General features: G+C 35.1%; 1 protein-coding gene across 1 annotated transcript; it reads right to left on the reverse strand.

The window, feature by feature from the left end:
* Positions 1-5,005: 5,005 nt before the first annotated feature.
* LOC125847255 (uncharacterized) lies at positions 5,006-6,921 on the reverse strand. The gene is made up of 4 exons (XM_049526914.1): positions 6,859-6,921; positions 6,426-6,534; positions 5,500-5,628; positions 5,006-5,134 (listed from the first exon to the last, which is right to left on the reverse strand). Exons 1-4 carry the CDS (start codon positions 6,919-6,921, stop codon positions 5,124-5,126), a joined length of 312 nt encoding a protein of 103 aa, XP_049382871.1. The 3' UTR covers positions 5,006-5,123.
* Positions 6,922-14,141: the final 7,220 nt, after the last annotated feature.

The raw sequence follows: 14,141 nt of genomic DNA on the forward strand, positions 1-14,141 counted from the left end.
GCATTTCACAGCAATAATTTCATATTCAACATATTAAAAATCAAATTCATTTACGCAAAGACTTTCATAATAGGTAATAAATTGGAAAAACCAAATAAAAAACATCAGCGAATCTCAGTTTTGGGCATTAACAAGGAAAATACAAACTCACCGAGAAAGAAAATCTGAGGACTGTAACTACTATTTGGGGAAAGAGAAATGCAATAAAGATTTGGGCAAAGAAAAACCATTTATGATTTAGGCAAAGACTGGTAATTCTTTCTTTGACCAAATTTTAAAAGAATTTCTACAGCTTCTACTTACATAGCGTTAAGCATAGTCATGAATTCTTAGAAACAAGAAGAAAAAAAAAAAAAAAAGAGAAATCTCGCTGAAACACATACAAATGAAACTAGAGAAATCAAGAATAAATATTCATTGTAACATGAAGAGATAAACTATAGAAATCAAGAAGAGGAAAACAAGTGCTTACCGAAGAGACCTCACTTGAACCAGCAAAGTTAACCCATTTTAGATTAAATTCGCCAAAAATGAAAGTACCAATTTCATCGAGAAGAGGTCATTTCCATGTAGCCTTATTCCTTGTAGCAGTTATCTCATAACCAATTTCACAAAGAAGAACTTACCAGAGAAATCAATCTCGCCTCTCAGTGTTGGCAGATTTTATGAAAACCCTAATATTCAGCTTTTTAGAAATTAGGGGGAGATTTAGATATACGGTGGAATTCAATTATTTGGGTTGAATTTTTTTTTAAGATTATTAGAGAACACTTATTAAGTGTGGTTTTTAGAATTATAGAAATGTCACACTTAAAAGTGTAACCATATATGTAAATAAATGTTGCTAATTATTAAATCATTTAGCTACATTTATAAGCGTAGTCTATAATATTAAAGAGCACGTTTGAGAAATGTTGTCAAAAGTTTCTGTGGCCAAAAGTTAATTACTAAGACTACGCTTTGAAAGCGTATTCGAAAATAGTTTAGGCAACACTTTTCAAGTGTTGTCTAGATTTAGTGTGGCCTTAGGCCTAAAATGGTATAGTGAGGCCACCATCCTAATCACATCCACTCGGTGCTTAGCCTTGGTTTCCATAGATTATTCAATCACATATGTACTAGAGAGGGTTCCTTTTATAGTTCAACCAACTTATCGTACCTCTTCCCAAGAAAGGCCCCATTTCTTAGTCATAGCAAATCTAGGTTCATAAGGATAGCTCATTTGACTTTCTTAGATAAGGATTTTCATGCCATTCCGACTCCATCTATTTCTAAGTCTATCATTTCACTCAAGAAGGGAACATTACCCTAAGGCCCATCCTTCAAGGTTATACATTTACTTAGGAAAGCTAGACTCATGAAAAGGCACTATGCTTAAGTCTTACCAATTCAAGCCTTGGCCTAGAATTCCTCTTTTAGCATTTATAGGAGGAGCTCCATTACTAAGTCATAGCCCAACCAAACATTCATATACTCATATACATAATCAAGCTTTCATGACACAAGACAAGATACTCAAGTCTAGCATATGAGCTACAACATCATCTTATAGAGACTCATCATAGTCCATCATCACCACATATCACCATTTCAAGAGAAACATGCTTTCACATTAGCATAATACCACTTTATACAACATCACATTAATACCATTAGAACATCTTCACATTATAGCTTCACACAAACTTTACGTATAGCTTTATAGAGGACTTTACATATAGACTCATATGTGTATAATAATACAAAAATGTAATAACACTCATATAATGCCCTTTGTGGCCTCAATTCACAATAATGCAATATTCCCATATTATACGACAACTTCACCAATGCCTTCATGGCTACAATTCATAATAATACCACACAAGAATAAGATATAACACTTCCACCAAAGGTGGATCCAACCTACCAACAACAATCAATTCAATAAAGAGAGTTCAAGCCTTCTTACCATAATCCAAAGCCATAGCCAAAATCACCAATACTTCACCCATAAGGCTTACCACCGTTAATTCATCCATTATCAACAATAAATCATAAATAAACATTAAACAACACAAGAGATATCAATACCATTCACTTTACACATAATTCCATCAACTTTGAATTTATATAAATAGACCCACTTCATAGCAAATTTTAGGGTTTTGTAGAAGACAAGGGTTCATGGAGTATTTCATTCAAAAACCACAAACAAACATCAATTAATCCATACCAAACATTTCAAATCATTTTCATGCAAGAACCCTTGATAGAATTCAAAAACAAGCTTTTAGTCACTTTTTGAAAACATTGTAAAATCCTTTGAAATTGACTCTAGGATGAAGATGAGTCCTAGATGAAGAGCCACCATACCTCAATTGATGAAATATCAACGAAATTTGGTGGAAGGGAACCCTCAATTGAAACCCTAGCTCTCACTACACCATTTTAGGCCTACGGCCACCCCGGTAAAGTGTAGCCTAAACTAGCAAAAAGTGTGGCCTTTGATAAAAGGCCACATTTTTTTTTCTTTAGGCAACACTTTTTAGGGGGTGGTCTAATGAAGCGTAACCTTTGACATTGGACCACACTTTTGAAGTGTCGCCAAAGCAGCAACACTTACAAAGCGTGGCCAAAGAGGTATAAAGGCCACACTTTGGAGTATTTCATTAGCAACACTTTTATCTGATTATACTACACTTAAAAGTGTTACCTTTGCGGTGTTAATGGTTACACTTTAAAAGTGTAGCCTTTTATATCTCACCTACAACAACACTTATAAAGTGTAACTTTTCTTATGTACAAGATAAGATTTATAAACAATAAGCCACACTTTCGAAGTGTTGCAATGCTGTGTAGAATTTTTGTAGCCACACTTACGATAAAATTTAGTTTGCATATAATCAATAATCACAATTAAATATATATATAAGTGATATAAAGCACAAAATCTGCTTATAAATAATTCGAAATATATATTTCAAATTAAATAAACTTCGAGAATATGTCCCATACATATAGAAAGCAATTGCTTAAAGATCTCTACTAGCAATACATTCCACAAAACCAAATGTATTCAAACAACATTTATGATAATATATAGTACAAAAACTCTTTATCGTTCACTACAATAAATCGAGTTTACTTCTGTCCTCTATTCATCAAATTCAATCAGCGGCATTTTCTTGCACATTCACAAGTAAATTATAAGTTAGAGAATCAAATATTTCATTTGCTCACTATATTGTTCAATTCCCAGCCCCTTCCCAACCCCTTCACAGTTAATGAACCCCAAACATGTACAAAAACTATAAAATCTGGGAGAAAACAATAGGGCATGTATTCCAAGACTATCACAGTAGGCAAATATGAATGATAAAATAAATCTGGGAGAAAACAGTAGGTAAACTCCATATGACAGTCTATCCCTACCTATTCTTCAAAACTTATTCTTCAAACTCTAGCCCTATTATCATCTGTTGGAACTTTTAGAAGAACAGGTGATATACAAAATATGGAGGCAAAAAGTCTAGCAGTGCAAGAGTCAAATTCCTGTTTTTTAATGATACTAGCAGACTCCGTATGACAGTCTATCCCTACATAAATTGTCCTTGCAATTGGGGAGAGTTGATGTTGTTGATAGAAGGATGCAGACAACTAGAATTGACACTAACAACCAGGCTGAAAGTCAGGCAGCTTTACGTGGACTGGACTGGTGTGTTCAACATGGATACAAGAAGGAGATATTGGAGGTCGACTCAGAGCTATTAACCAAATGGCTCAACAACAATGCCAAAACTCCATGGAAGATTCAGCACACCATCAACGAGCTCAGGAACACTGCTAGACAACTGGAATTCTTTAGGTATACACAATCCAATTCTAACAAGAATTATTATATCACTACAGAGGACAACTATGTCAAATCAGGAGCCCAGATTCTTCCCCCAACAAGAATCATTCCACAACCATACAAGTAAAAAAAGGAAAACAAAAAATGCAAGGGAACACATTGGACAGTTTCAGAAGAACATCAATCAAGTCAACAATAAGAGGAGAAACACAAGCAACAAAATGACAACTACCTTGGATATCGATAACAATATGCAGACTATTAACAGAGAATACTAAATACAAAATACCTTTTGAAGAACCGGATTATGATCTGACCTTGAAGAATGTGGAAGATTTGTGCCTCTTATGATTTGTGCGCTACTTGCATCAACAGGTGAAGCAAGGTTATATCCTTGAGGATCTCCATAAGAGTAAGGATAATCTAGGAATGATTCAACACCGACAATATACTCTTTGCTAATACCTTGCTAAATCCATCCAATCCTTGGATGGGATATTTGAATTCCTAGAAGAAGATATTAATAGTTAATCTTTCAGTAACAATCGTTAAATCATTAACTACAAAAATGTATGCCATCATAATCAGAATCATGTGTTATGAGATTATCAGATTCATAGTGAGTTTCGAGTACCTTGTTACCATTCTTGTTTCTAATATATACATAAAAAAATAACTATAGAAATGTATGTCATTATTTCAAGGATGAAATATAGTCATTTTACTATTAAGAGATCAGAAATACCTTGATTTTGGTGTCTGCATAATATTAATTTCCTCTCAGCAAAACCTGAAATAGTTGAGAAGATTTCTTGGTTTAGAATTTTTTTTGATTAAAATGTGCTTATTAAAACTACATAAAAAATAATATATTTACATAATGGGTTTGAAAATTCCTCAATACTAGTCATTCAAAATAAAAGTATAAGTTAGTGAAATAAATCATGTATTTAATATGCTCAATACTAGTCATTTTTAACAATACTTCCCTGCCCCTTCCCAATGTAGGGGTACTGTCATGAAAAATAGGACTCTTAGTTGCTATTAAAACATATATTTCATATGCTAATAAGATGTGACAGTAAGTAACTACAATAAAATCCATAAATGTTGCAAAGAAATTGTGCAGACCTTCTCGTAGTTGTTGAATATAGCTGGAAACAAGAAAAAGAGGAAACTAAATTTACGGTGAAACGATGACCAGTTAGCAAAGCTGAAGGTGAACCAGACCTTGGATCCAACTCCATGAGTATCCCAGTACCAACACAAAGCAAGTAGCGTTGCCAGGTTATCCCGAACCTGATGACAAATAATAAGTTGGTGCAATAGCAATCATCAATTTGTTCTAGTACAAATCAAAGACAGATTCTTGAAGTATAACAATATATAATGGCTCATCTTATTTATTCCTGAGGTCAGCCAAAAAAAAAACTATAGCCCTAGAGAGAAGAAAACTAATGGATCATTACTTAGGTATTAACACTGCGTGTATCTAAATTTATAGGACGATCTTCTCTGAAGTATGAAACACTTGTTGTCAACTAAAGGAACCCTTTGTCTATACAAAACAATATGACTGAAGAGGCTACGACTTACATCAACACTCCTAAGCCATTTTCATGCAACTAAAATAGCATAAAAACTTGCTAATTTGAGGGACTCACCTGTAAAGAGGCCAATTTCAGTTGACAGTGACTTGATCATCTCTATTTTTCCTTTTATTATGTTCTCTTTGTCCGCAATCACCTCATCCTTTCCTTTCAATGCTTGCTCAGTTTCCTCAATATTTGATTCTTAAATAAAACAGAACACATTAGAAGGAAAGAGAGATGGCTAATAATTAATATTTGATAGTCCAAATTGAAACGAAACAAATTACATCCCAAGAACTAATCCAGAACTCACTATTGCAGAATTATCTCACAACACAAGGAAAAAAATGTATGAAATTTAGCAACATGCATTGACAATGGCAAGCACAAAGTATGACAACAGCAGAATAGGCACCTTTCAAATTTATAATCATGTCTTTTAAATTTTTATGAGGATGTGTTGAATTATTCTTGTTGCGGCTCTCATTTCCAAATTAGTTATGTTACTTGCATATAATTTCCGATTTGTACAGTCACCAAAGGAGAAGTGTAATTGCGGATTATCTCCAAAATTGCATCTCTCTATTAAGTTATTAAATGTTGGCTAGTCATTAATCTTTCTTTCAAAACATACATATATTACTTATTTTCACTATACCTACAATCTTAGAGCTGATTTGTGTTAAAAATTGGATAGTGGACAACTAAAATTAAAAACTTATATCTAAGGAGAAGAAAGGATTTCTACTATACCCAAATTAAATTTAATATTTTGTGTTAAAATCTTTTTATTTTAAGTTAAGTAAAGAATACAACAAAATTCAAATAGTTTGTAGCAATATAATGTTTCAATTTTGGGGTAAAAGAAAATAGAGAGAGTATAAATTTGAAACATGCATCCACAAATCATATAAAGGTATAAACTCCATAAATGTAGAAGAACTAACAGAGACCTAGAAAAGTGAATGTTACTAGAGAAAACATAGTACAGAACTCACGTTGAGAACAAGAGACGTCAGCGAAATCCCCGAGCCATGGCGATGGAATTAAGGTAAAGTCGATTCTGAGGAAGTGTATGAGTAATAAAGGCACGAGATGCCACACGACCTAGCACAACTGCCTCATGCTTATACTTTTCTAGAGAGAAAAAGTGAAGCAGTAGAAGCTTGCTTTCAAGTTCCTTTTGTCACCTCCTTTTCTTTCCTAACAAAAATAGTATTACAAGATTTTAACTACCAATACTAAGAGGACTAATAAACAAGAGAAGGAACTTCCTTAAGGATTTTCACTTGGTTTCAAATATGAGTTCAAATTTAAGAGGAAATCCTGCTAATACTCGAAATCAAAAGTTTTTCATACTAAATAATAGCAGAACAATGCAAACAAAAAAGATATAATTACTCAAAAAAAGATTAGCAAATGTGCATCAACAGAATCAAATAAAATGTCACAGAAAATTTTAGAACCACACTCAAATTTGCCTCGCTTGCTCATAAGTCAAACTTAAATGTCCCAACACAAATTACTATACCTTGGAGTTCCTTGATATGCTCACTAGAAGAGATGTGTTGTGCCTGAAACCAGAGAGATTCCAATAATAAGACAATTGAGAAGATTGATTAAAATTGATGATTAGAATTTAGCAAACCTCAACTAATACTATACCTCCTCAATATTCTAAATCTAAAATTTAGCGTGGGAGCTTTTTAACTTCAATTGACAACAAATAGACCTGAAGCTAATGTAGGCTCCTTCTAGATTGCTATATTGTCTTGGAGATGCTTGTTTCTTGAAATCTATACTCTAGAGATTTGGTATAGGTTATGTAGAAACATGTCTCTTCACATATTTACTGTCACAACTGATATATAAGAAGTTACATAACTGTATATATTTTTGTTTATAGGATGTATACGACTATATGTTCACCAAACATAATCAAGTTCATGTGTAAGCGCTAGAATTCCTGTGAAGAAAGAAAGAGAAGCAATAAAAATATTAATTCAACTCTTCAAGCTTATCATCAAACAACTTGACTGCATTACAGTGCACATAAAAAATCTTCCTATGCCCTCCAAAATTTGACTTCTTCTTAGAAAATTTTGCAAGCAAACTATTACAGTGCTATATTTGTGTAGCTTCTTCATTGTTCTCTGTAAGCTCTTGTTTTTTATGGTGGATTAGTCTTAGGTATTAGACAATGATATTACAAAATGGAAATATTCAAGAAAGGAAATGAATATTATATCCAAAGTCATTTTTACTATTACGATATATTGTTTATTAATATTGTTTAGCAGTAATATAGAAAATGTACCTCTTGATCTTTGGAATTATGGGCATATCAGTTACATGAAAAAGAACCTGCGCCAATGAATTATTCTCATAAGAGGAATCTTATCAAATAATCAAATTCCTCAAACTTAATAAAGATATTAAGAGCACCCGAAAAGAAAACAAAGTATAAATTCAAGAACTTCGTAAGTAGAATGAAAACAAAGTACAAATTCAAGAACTTCAAAAGTAGAATGAAGATGTCAAAACCAGTAATTTCTAAGAAAGATAGAATCAAATGCTTACATACTCACCGATTTATATTTGTAACACCAGGACCAACAAACAGAAAGAATAAAGAACATAGTTAACAATAACTTAGAAAACTAGAGGACAACTACATTGTATCTGGAGATGATTGTGTAGCAGTCAAAATGGCTGGAATGAGTACGGTACAAAATACGGAAAGCCAACAAGTCATTTGATCATCAAACGTCTCACTTGCATTTCACCGTACAGTGCATCTATAGCATTAGGAAGTGAAATGTCAGGTGGAATTCAAGATGTGAGAATTCAAGACATTACAACCATCTAGACAGAATCAGGGATAAGGATCAAGACTGGCATGGGGCGAGGGGGCTACATCAAAGATATATATGTCAAAGGGATGAAACTGCACACCATGAAATGGGTATTTTGGATGACAGACAATTATAGTTCACATGCTGACACTCACTGGGATCCTAAAGCCTTACCAGAGATAAAATGAATCAATTACCGGGATGTGGTGGCAGAGAACGTGTCAATGGCTGGCCAGCTAGATTGGATATCCGGGGATCCTTTCACTGGAATCTGCATGTCTAATGTAACAATTGGTTTAGCAGAAAAGTCCAAGAAAAATCCATAGGCTTGCACTAATATTGAAGGAATTAGCAGTAGTGTGCAACCTCCACCTTGTAAGTTGCTAGCTGATCAGGGCCCAAAGAAATGCTTTTCCTACAAAAATTTTACCCATAGATAGCATAGAGATGCAAAGATGTTCTTATAGATTGAATCTCTGATAAGCTTTCCATACATGTAATAGTTCTATTACTTAAGTACCCATACTTTTCATGGCTACTTCAGAATACCCTCAACATTACGCTACAAATATAACAATATAAGGACTTCATGTGTTCTTTTCCAAAATGGATGATTTCATGTTACACTATAAGAAGCAAAACTATGATTCTACAAACTGTGACTATCAACAAATCTAAGAAAGACAAATCTCAAAGTTCATTTACCAGTAAGGAATTGTGAACAAAACATTTAAGATAGCAAATTCACGCTTCTGGATATCACCTTGTAGCTGAGAAAGAATTTAGAAACACTAAAGAAAACTAGGTGATTGTTCATAAGGATACAAATCTACAATCACATAGGGCATCCAAACTGAAAAATACATACAACTACTGCCAAACAACTTGAAAGTAAAGATAGGTCAAATTTTTAGGATAACAAGGAGTAATCACTTAGGATTTCCTAGTTCTACCAGCCAGAGAGAAATTGCTAACAAGAAGAAATTGGTACTTGGAACATTCTGATCACCTTGAAAGACTAATAGGAAAAATATAACATAAGCTACTAACAGAACCATGAACTTGCCTCACTGCATTTGATCTACGTTTTCCAAGGATCATTGAGAGGTTTGATAAGTACCCTAAAAAATTTATGAAACAACAGAAATTATAAAACAACATCTCTCTCAGTGAGTTGGATCTGGATTGAAGTTCACAGATTCCCTCCAAATAAGCTCCTTGATATTTTCTTCAGTAAAAGATGGCTGCTCAAAGTCAAAACTGAAAGGCCTAGGACAAATAGGCTCCTCATTGATATCCAACAGAGTGATAACAAAGAACGAGAAGAAGGCTGACATAGTCACCGTGTACCTGAATCTATCTCCATCACCATTGCTCGTAGATTCTCTGATTCCTCTAAATTTGAAGTTCGTCGAATTGTTTATCCCGTCTCTAGGACAAAAGTGAAGAAGGATTAGGGAATCCCCACAGCCATTGATAAGGTTACTGAAGAAATTTTGGGTGAAATTGATAAGGAGAGAAACTAGGGTTTAGGTTTCAATTTTTTAGTAGTGCTTTAGGCTAAAAGCAGCACAAAATTTTGTTAGGGGAAAAACGTTTTTTTTTTTGTATTGAGTGTTTTTTTTGGCCAATTAGAAATTGGAGGGAGAGTTGAATATTTGGGAGGTGATACAATATTTTGGTGAAAATTTTAAGATAATTATAAGGCCATACTTGTCAAGTGTTGCTTTTAGAATTATAAAATATCACACTTCAAAAGTGTAATCATATGTGTAAATAAGTGTTGCTAATTATGTAATGGTTTGGCAACACTTATAAAGTGTAGCCTATACCGTTAAACAATACGCTTTATAAGTGTTGCCAATATTACCGTAGTCAAAAGGCAAAAACTAAGGCTACGCTTTAAAAACGTAGTTACAAATATTTTAGGCAACACTTTACAAGCGTTGTCCAGATTAAGTGTAGCCTTATGACTAAAATGGTGTAGTGTCTCCACCTTCTTCTTCCTTGAACTTGAGAGAACTTTAGAGAGAGAAAGAACTTTGGGTTTTGCTTTTGGAAGAATGAATTCAAAAACACCTCTTAAATGTTTTAATACCTTTAAAATACTTAAAAACACTTAAAATAATAATAACCCAAAGTACCCAAACTACCCCTCACTTAGTTGGACCTTTTTAAACAAGTACAACTTGAGTTTTATTTTCGCAGATTTCATCAAAAAACAAGTTCGCGACACGGAGGTGTTCCCACGAGTTTGATGGAAATCAAATTCGAGACACTGTAGTCCGCAGTGTCTCCGTGACGCGGAGCCACTTTTTGGCCATTGGTGAAGCAGGTCCGCAATGCGGAGCCACTCCCTCCAAGAACAGCTTCAAGCTGCCTTGGCTGCTTGCTTGGCCAAGGGTTGGGGTCCTCCTCGGGGACCCTTAGGGTGGTCTCGGGGAGTCGTACCCGAACGCTTTGACCCTAAAAACATTTATTAAGACACTACGGTCACCTCCACTGATTTTAGACTCCAAAAGAACCCATAAAAACATGAACAACATACTAGAACACACCAACACGTAAAAGACTAGTTTCCGAACGTCTTGGTCGTCCCTTGACGTTTGACTTCCAATCTCTTTAAAACTGACTAAAAAGGCTATTCTTCATTATTTTAACAATTTATTAATGCATACGACCCATGTGTGGCTCTACTTTATCCTACTTCATTTTGAGGGGTGTTATATGAGTTGTCTAGAGGCATAGTCTATAACCTTACAATTCGGCATCAATTCAAAACCAAGTCCAAGTCTGGACGCATCACAATATACAACAAAGCCTTTTGTACCCTTGGTAGGGTCAAAACTAGAACAATAGTTAACTGGGTTTTCAATTCCTAAATGTTTTTCACACAAAATTTAGACCGTTGAAACTTAACTATTTTTTAGTCAACTTAGTCAAATGGGAAGAAATAGACGAAAAACCCTCGACAAGCCATTTATTGTAACCAGCCAACCTCAAGAAATTCCTTATGTCTGTTTGAGAGTTGGGTCTGGTCCAGTTATGCAGTGCTTCAATCTTTTAAGTGTCAACTCCAATCTCTTCACCAGATACAATGTGGCCTAAGAATTCCATAGACTTAAGCAAAAAATCATACTTAGAAAGTTTGGCATACATCTCTCTATCTTTGTGAGTTTGGAGACCTTTTCTAAGATGAATAACATGATACTCATCATTCCTCGAATAAATAAAAATGTCATCAATGAAGAAAATCACAAACATGTTGAGATATGTCTTAAATACTATGTTCATAAGATCCATGAATGTTGAAGGAGCATTAGTCTTGCCAAAGGACAGAACAAAAATTCATAATGACCATAATGGGTCCTAAATTATGTCTTCAACACGTCACTTTCTCTTACTCTCAACTGATGATAGCCAGATCTGAGGTCTATCTTAGAAAAGAAACTGGAACCTTGTAGTTGATCAAAAAGATAATCAAATCTAAGAAGGGTATACTTTTTCTTTATGGTGATCTTTTTCAATTAACGGTAATCAATACACATTCTAAGGGAACCGTCATTATTCCTCACAAATAAAGCTGGAGCTCCCTTACGTGAGACACTTGGTTGAATGAAACTCTTATCAAGAAGATCTCTCAATAGCTATTTTAACTCTTTTAAATGGGATGGATCCATTCTATATGGAAGAATTAAGATGTGTTGAGTATATGGAAGAATGTCTATACCAAAGCTTTTTTTCTCTTAAGGAGGCACTTTGGAAAGACCTTTGGAGACTCACTCATGACTGAAACTGACTAAATAGGAGGTGTCGCAGCACTAGAGTCATTAACTAGGACTAAGTGATAGATGCACCCCTTAGAGAGTAACTTTCTATCCTTAAGGTTCGAAATGTAAACAACCCTTAGGCACCGTTGAACTACTCCTCCACTCTATGACAAGCTTATTAGGAAACTGAAACTTAACTACTCGAGTTCTACAACTATGTGAGTCATAACAACCATGAAAAAAGTCCATACCTAGAAAAACATCAAAGTCCACCATGTCTAGCTTGACTAAGTCCGCCACGGTGTCCTTGTGATTGAAAGAGATGGTATAATCATGATAAACTCTCTTTAATAGAATAGACTCACCAACAGGTATGGAAACTCTGAAGGGCTGAAGAAGTCGTTCAGGAAGAAAATCGATCCTCATAGCTACACAATATGTCACAAAAGATAGACTCTCACATGTATCAAGTAATGCATAAACATCAAAATTAAATACTTTGATCATATGAGTGACAACATCGGTTGAATTCTTTTTCTCTTGGCGACTAGTTATAACATACACATAGTTTGCTTCTCCGCCTGTACCTAAAGTAGCTCTTCTTAGATCAACTTTGTTAGCCGAAGCCGGTGAATAAGATTGGCCTCTGTTACCCCCATTATCCTTCTTCTTCTTAGGGAATTCTCTCGTCTAACCACACGTGAAGCAACCACTAGGGCAATCACGACACAATCTTGGGTGGTTTCTGCCACACTTAGCATATGTAGGGGTCAAGTTAGTTGTTAGTATCACACTACCCTGAGTCTGAATAGGTCGGGCCCTGATGTTCTGGGATTTCTGGTTCGTGAAATCAACTATGCTCTTTAATGCAGGTGCACTATTTGATGAGGGAGCAGGTCTAGGCGACATTTTGTGAAAAGAAAACTGGTTCGCACTCCGGTCTTCTGCTGGCCGAATTCCTAATTAGATGTCTTAGCCCTCTTACTGCGGAACTCTTCCCTATCTTTTAGCTTATCTTCCTTAGGTTTTTGCACATACATCATAAGCCTGGCTATATCAATGTCCTCTATCAACATAGTCATCTTACCTTCCTTTCTGGACAAGCGGTATAGCCAAAACACAAACAAGCTCATCCTGCTTCTCATATTAATAACCATCTCTGGAGCGTAACGGGATAATTGAGTGATCTGAGGCTATACTCATGCACAGTAATGGACTCCTGTTTCAAGTTCAAAAATTCCTTTACCTTTGCTTCCTTTAGTTCGTGGGGAAAGAAGCGCCCCAAAAAGGAACCTTCAAACACCGCCTAACTCAAAAGTTATGCTCCTTCGGCCCTACTCTTCTTCCATTGATTGTATCGAATCCTAGAAACACCTTTGAGTTGGTGTGAAGCTAACTCTACACGGTATTCATAGGCAACAAACATAACCTCAAACACCTTCTAGAGTTCTTCCACAAAGTTCTGCAGAACCTCATTGACATTCGACCCTGTGAACTATGGGGGATTTACTCTTAGGAACTCACTGATATTGGATGTATCATCCACATCCTGATTAAGCCCTCTTTTGTTACCATCTTGATTTGCCACTACCTGACTCAACTTCTGGATGGCATCCCGAAACTCAACATTTATGACCTCTTTCTGTGGGTTCCAACTTCGTTCATTGCCTACCCCATGATCTTAAGGGTCGATATTTATCCTTGAGACTTTGAACAACTCTTTATGGAGGGAAGATTTGAAAAGATATGCACAATCACAAATTAGAAAGAAATGTTTATATATAGTTTAACTCTATTAGACGAAGAGAGTAAGAAGGAAGTGAAATGTTTCCTTAATGTCGTAGCCTACTAAATATAGATGTTGTGTGCTTCACACCTATAGAAAGGAATATACAGACAGAGCTTCATAGACATCCTAGGACTCTTTAACTCGTTGCTGAAATACGATGTTTGTTAAACCTCAAGCCTACAACCTGGACGTTGCCGGCACTCGAGAACCATCGATGGTTCTTGAGCAAATCCTTGACCTGCCTCACTACTCAGTGGAAGATTTACTAAACAAAACAAGAACCTCAATTTTAAAGATCAA

Source organism: Solanum stenotomum, chromosome 12 (assembly GCF_019186545.1).
Source record: "Solanum stenotomum isolate F172 chromosome 12, ASM1918654v1, whole genome shotgun sequence".
Classification (NCBI taxonomy): domain Eukaryota; kingdom Viridiplantae; phylum Streptophyta; class Magnoliopsida; order Solanales; family Solanaceae; genus Solanum; species Solanum stenotomum.

Excerpts from the sequence above, each read along its gene's own strand:
- LOC125847255 (XM_049526914.1), bottom strand. The coding sequence starts at position 6,921 with ATGAGCAAGCGAGGCAAATTTGAGTGTGGTTCTAAAATTTTCTGTGAC. Across the intron at positions 6,535-6,858 it reads GTGACATTTTATTTGATTCT|GTCGTGTGGCATCTCGTGCC; the intron begins GTTGATGCACAT and ends CAGTTGTGCTAG. Across the intron at positions 5,629-6,425 it reads TGACGTCTCTTGTTCTCAAC|AATCAAATATTGAGGAAACT; the intron begins GTGAGTTCTGTA and ends GTTTTATTTAAG.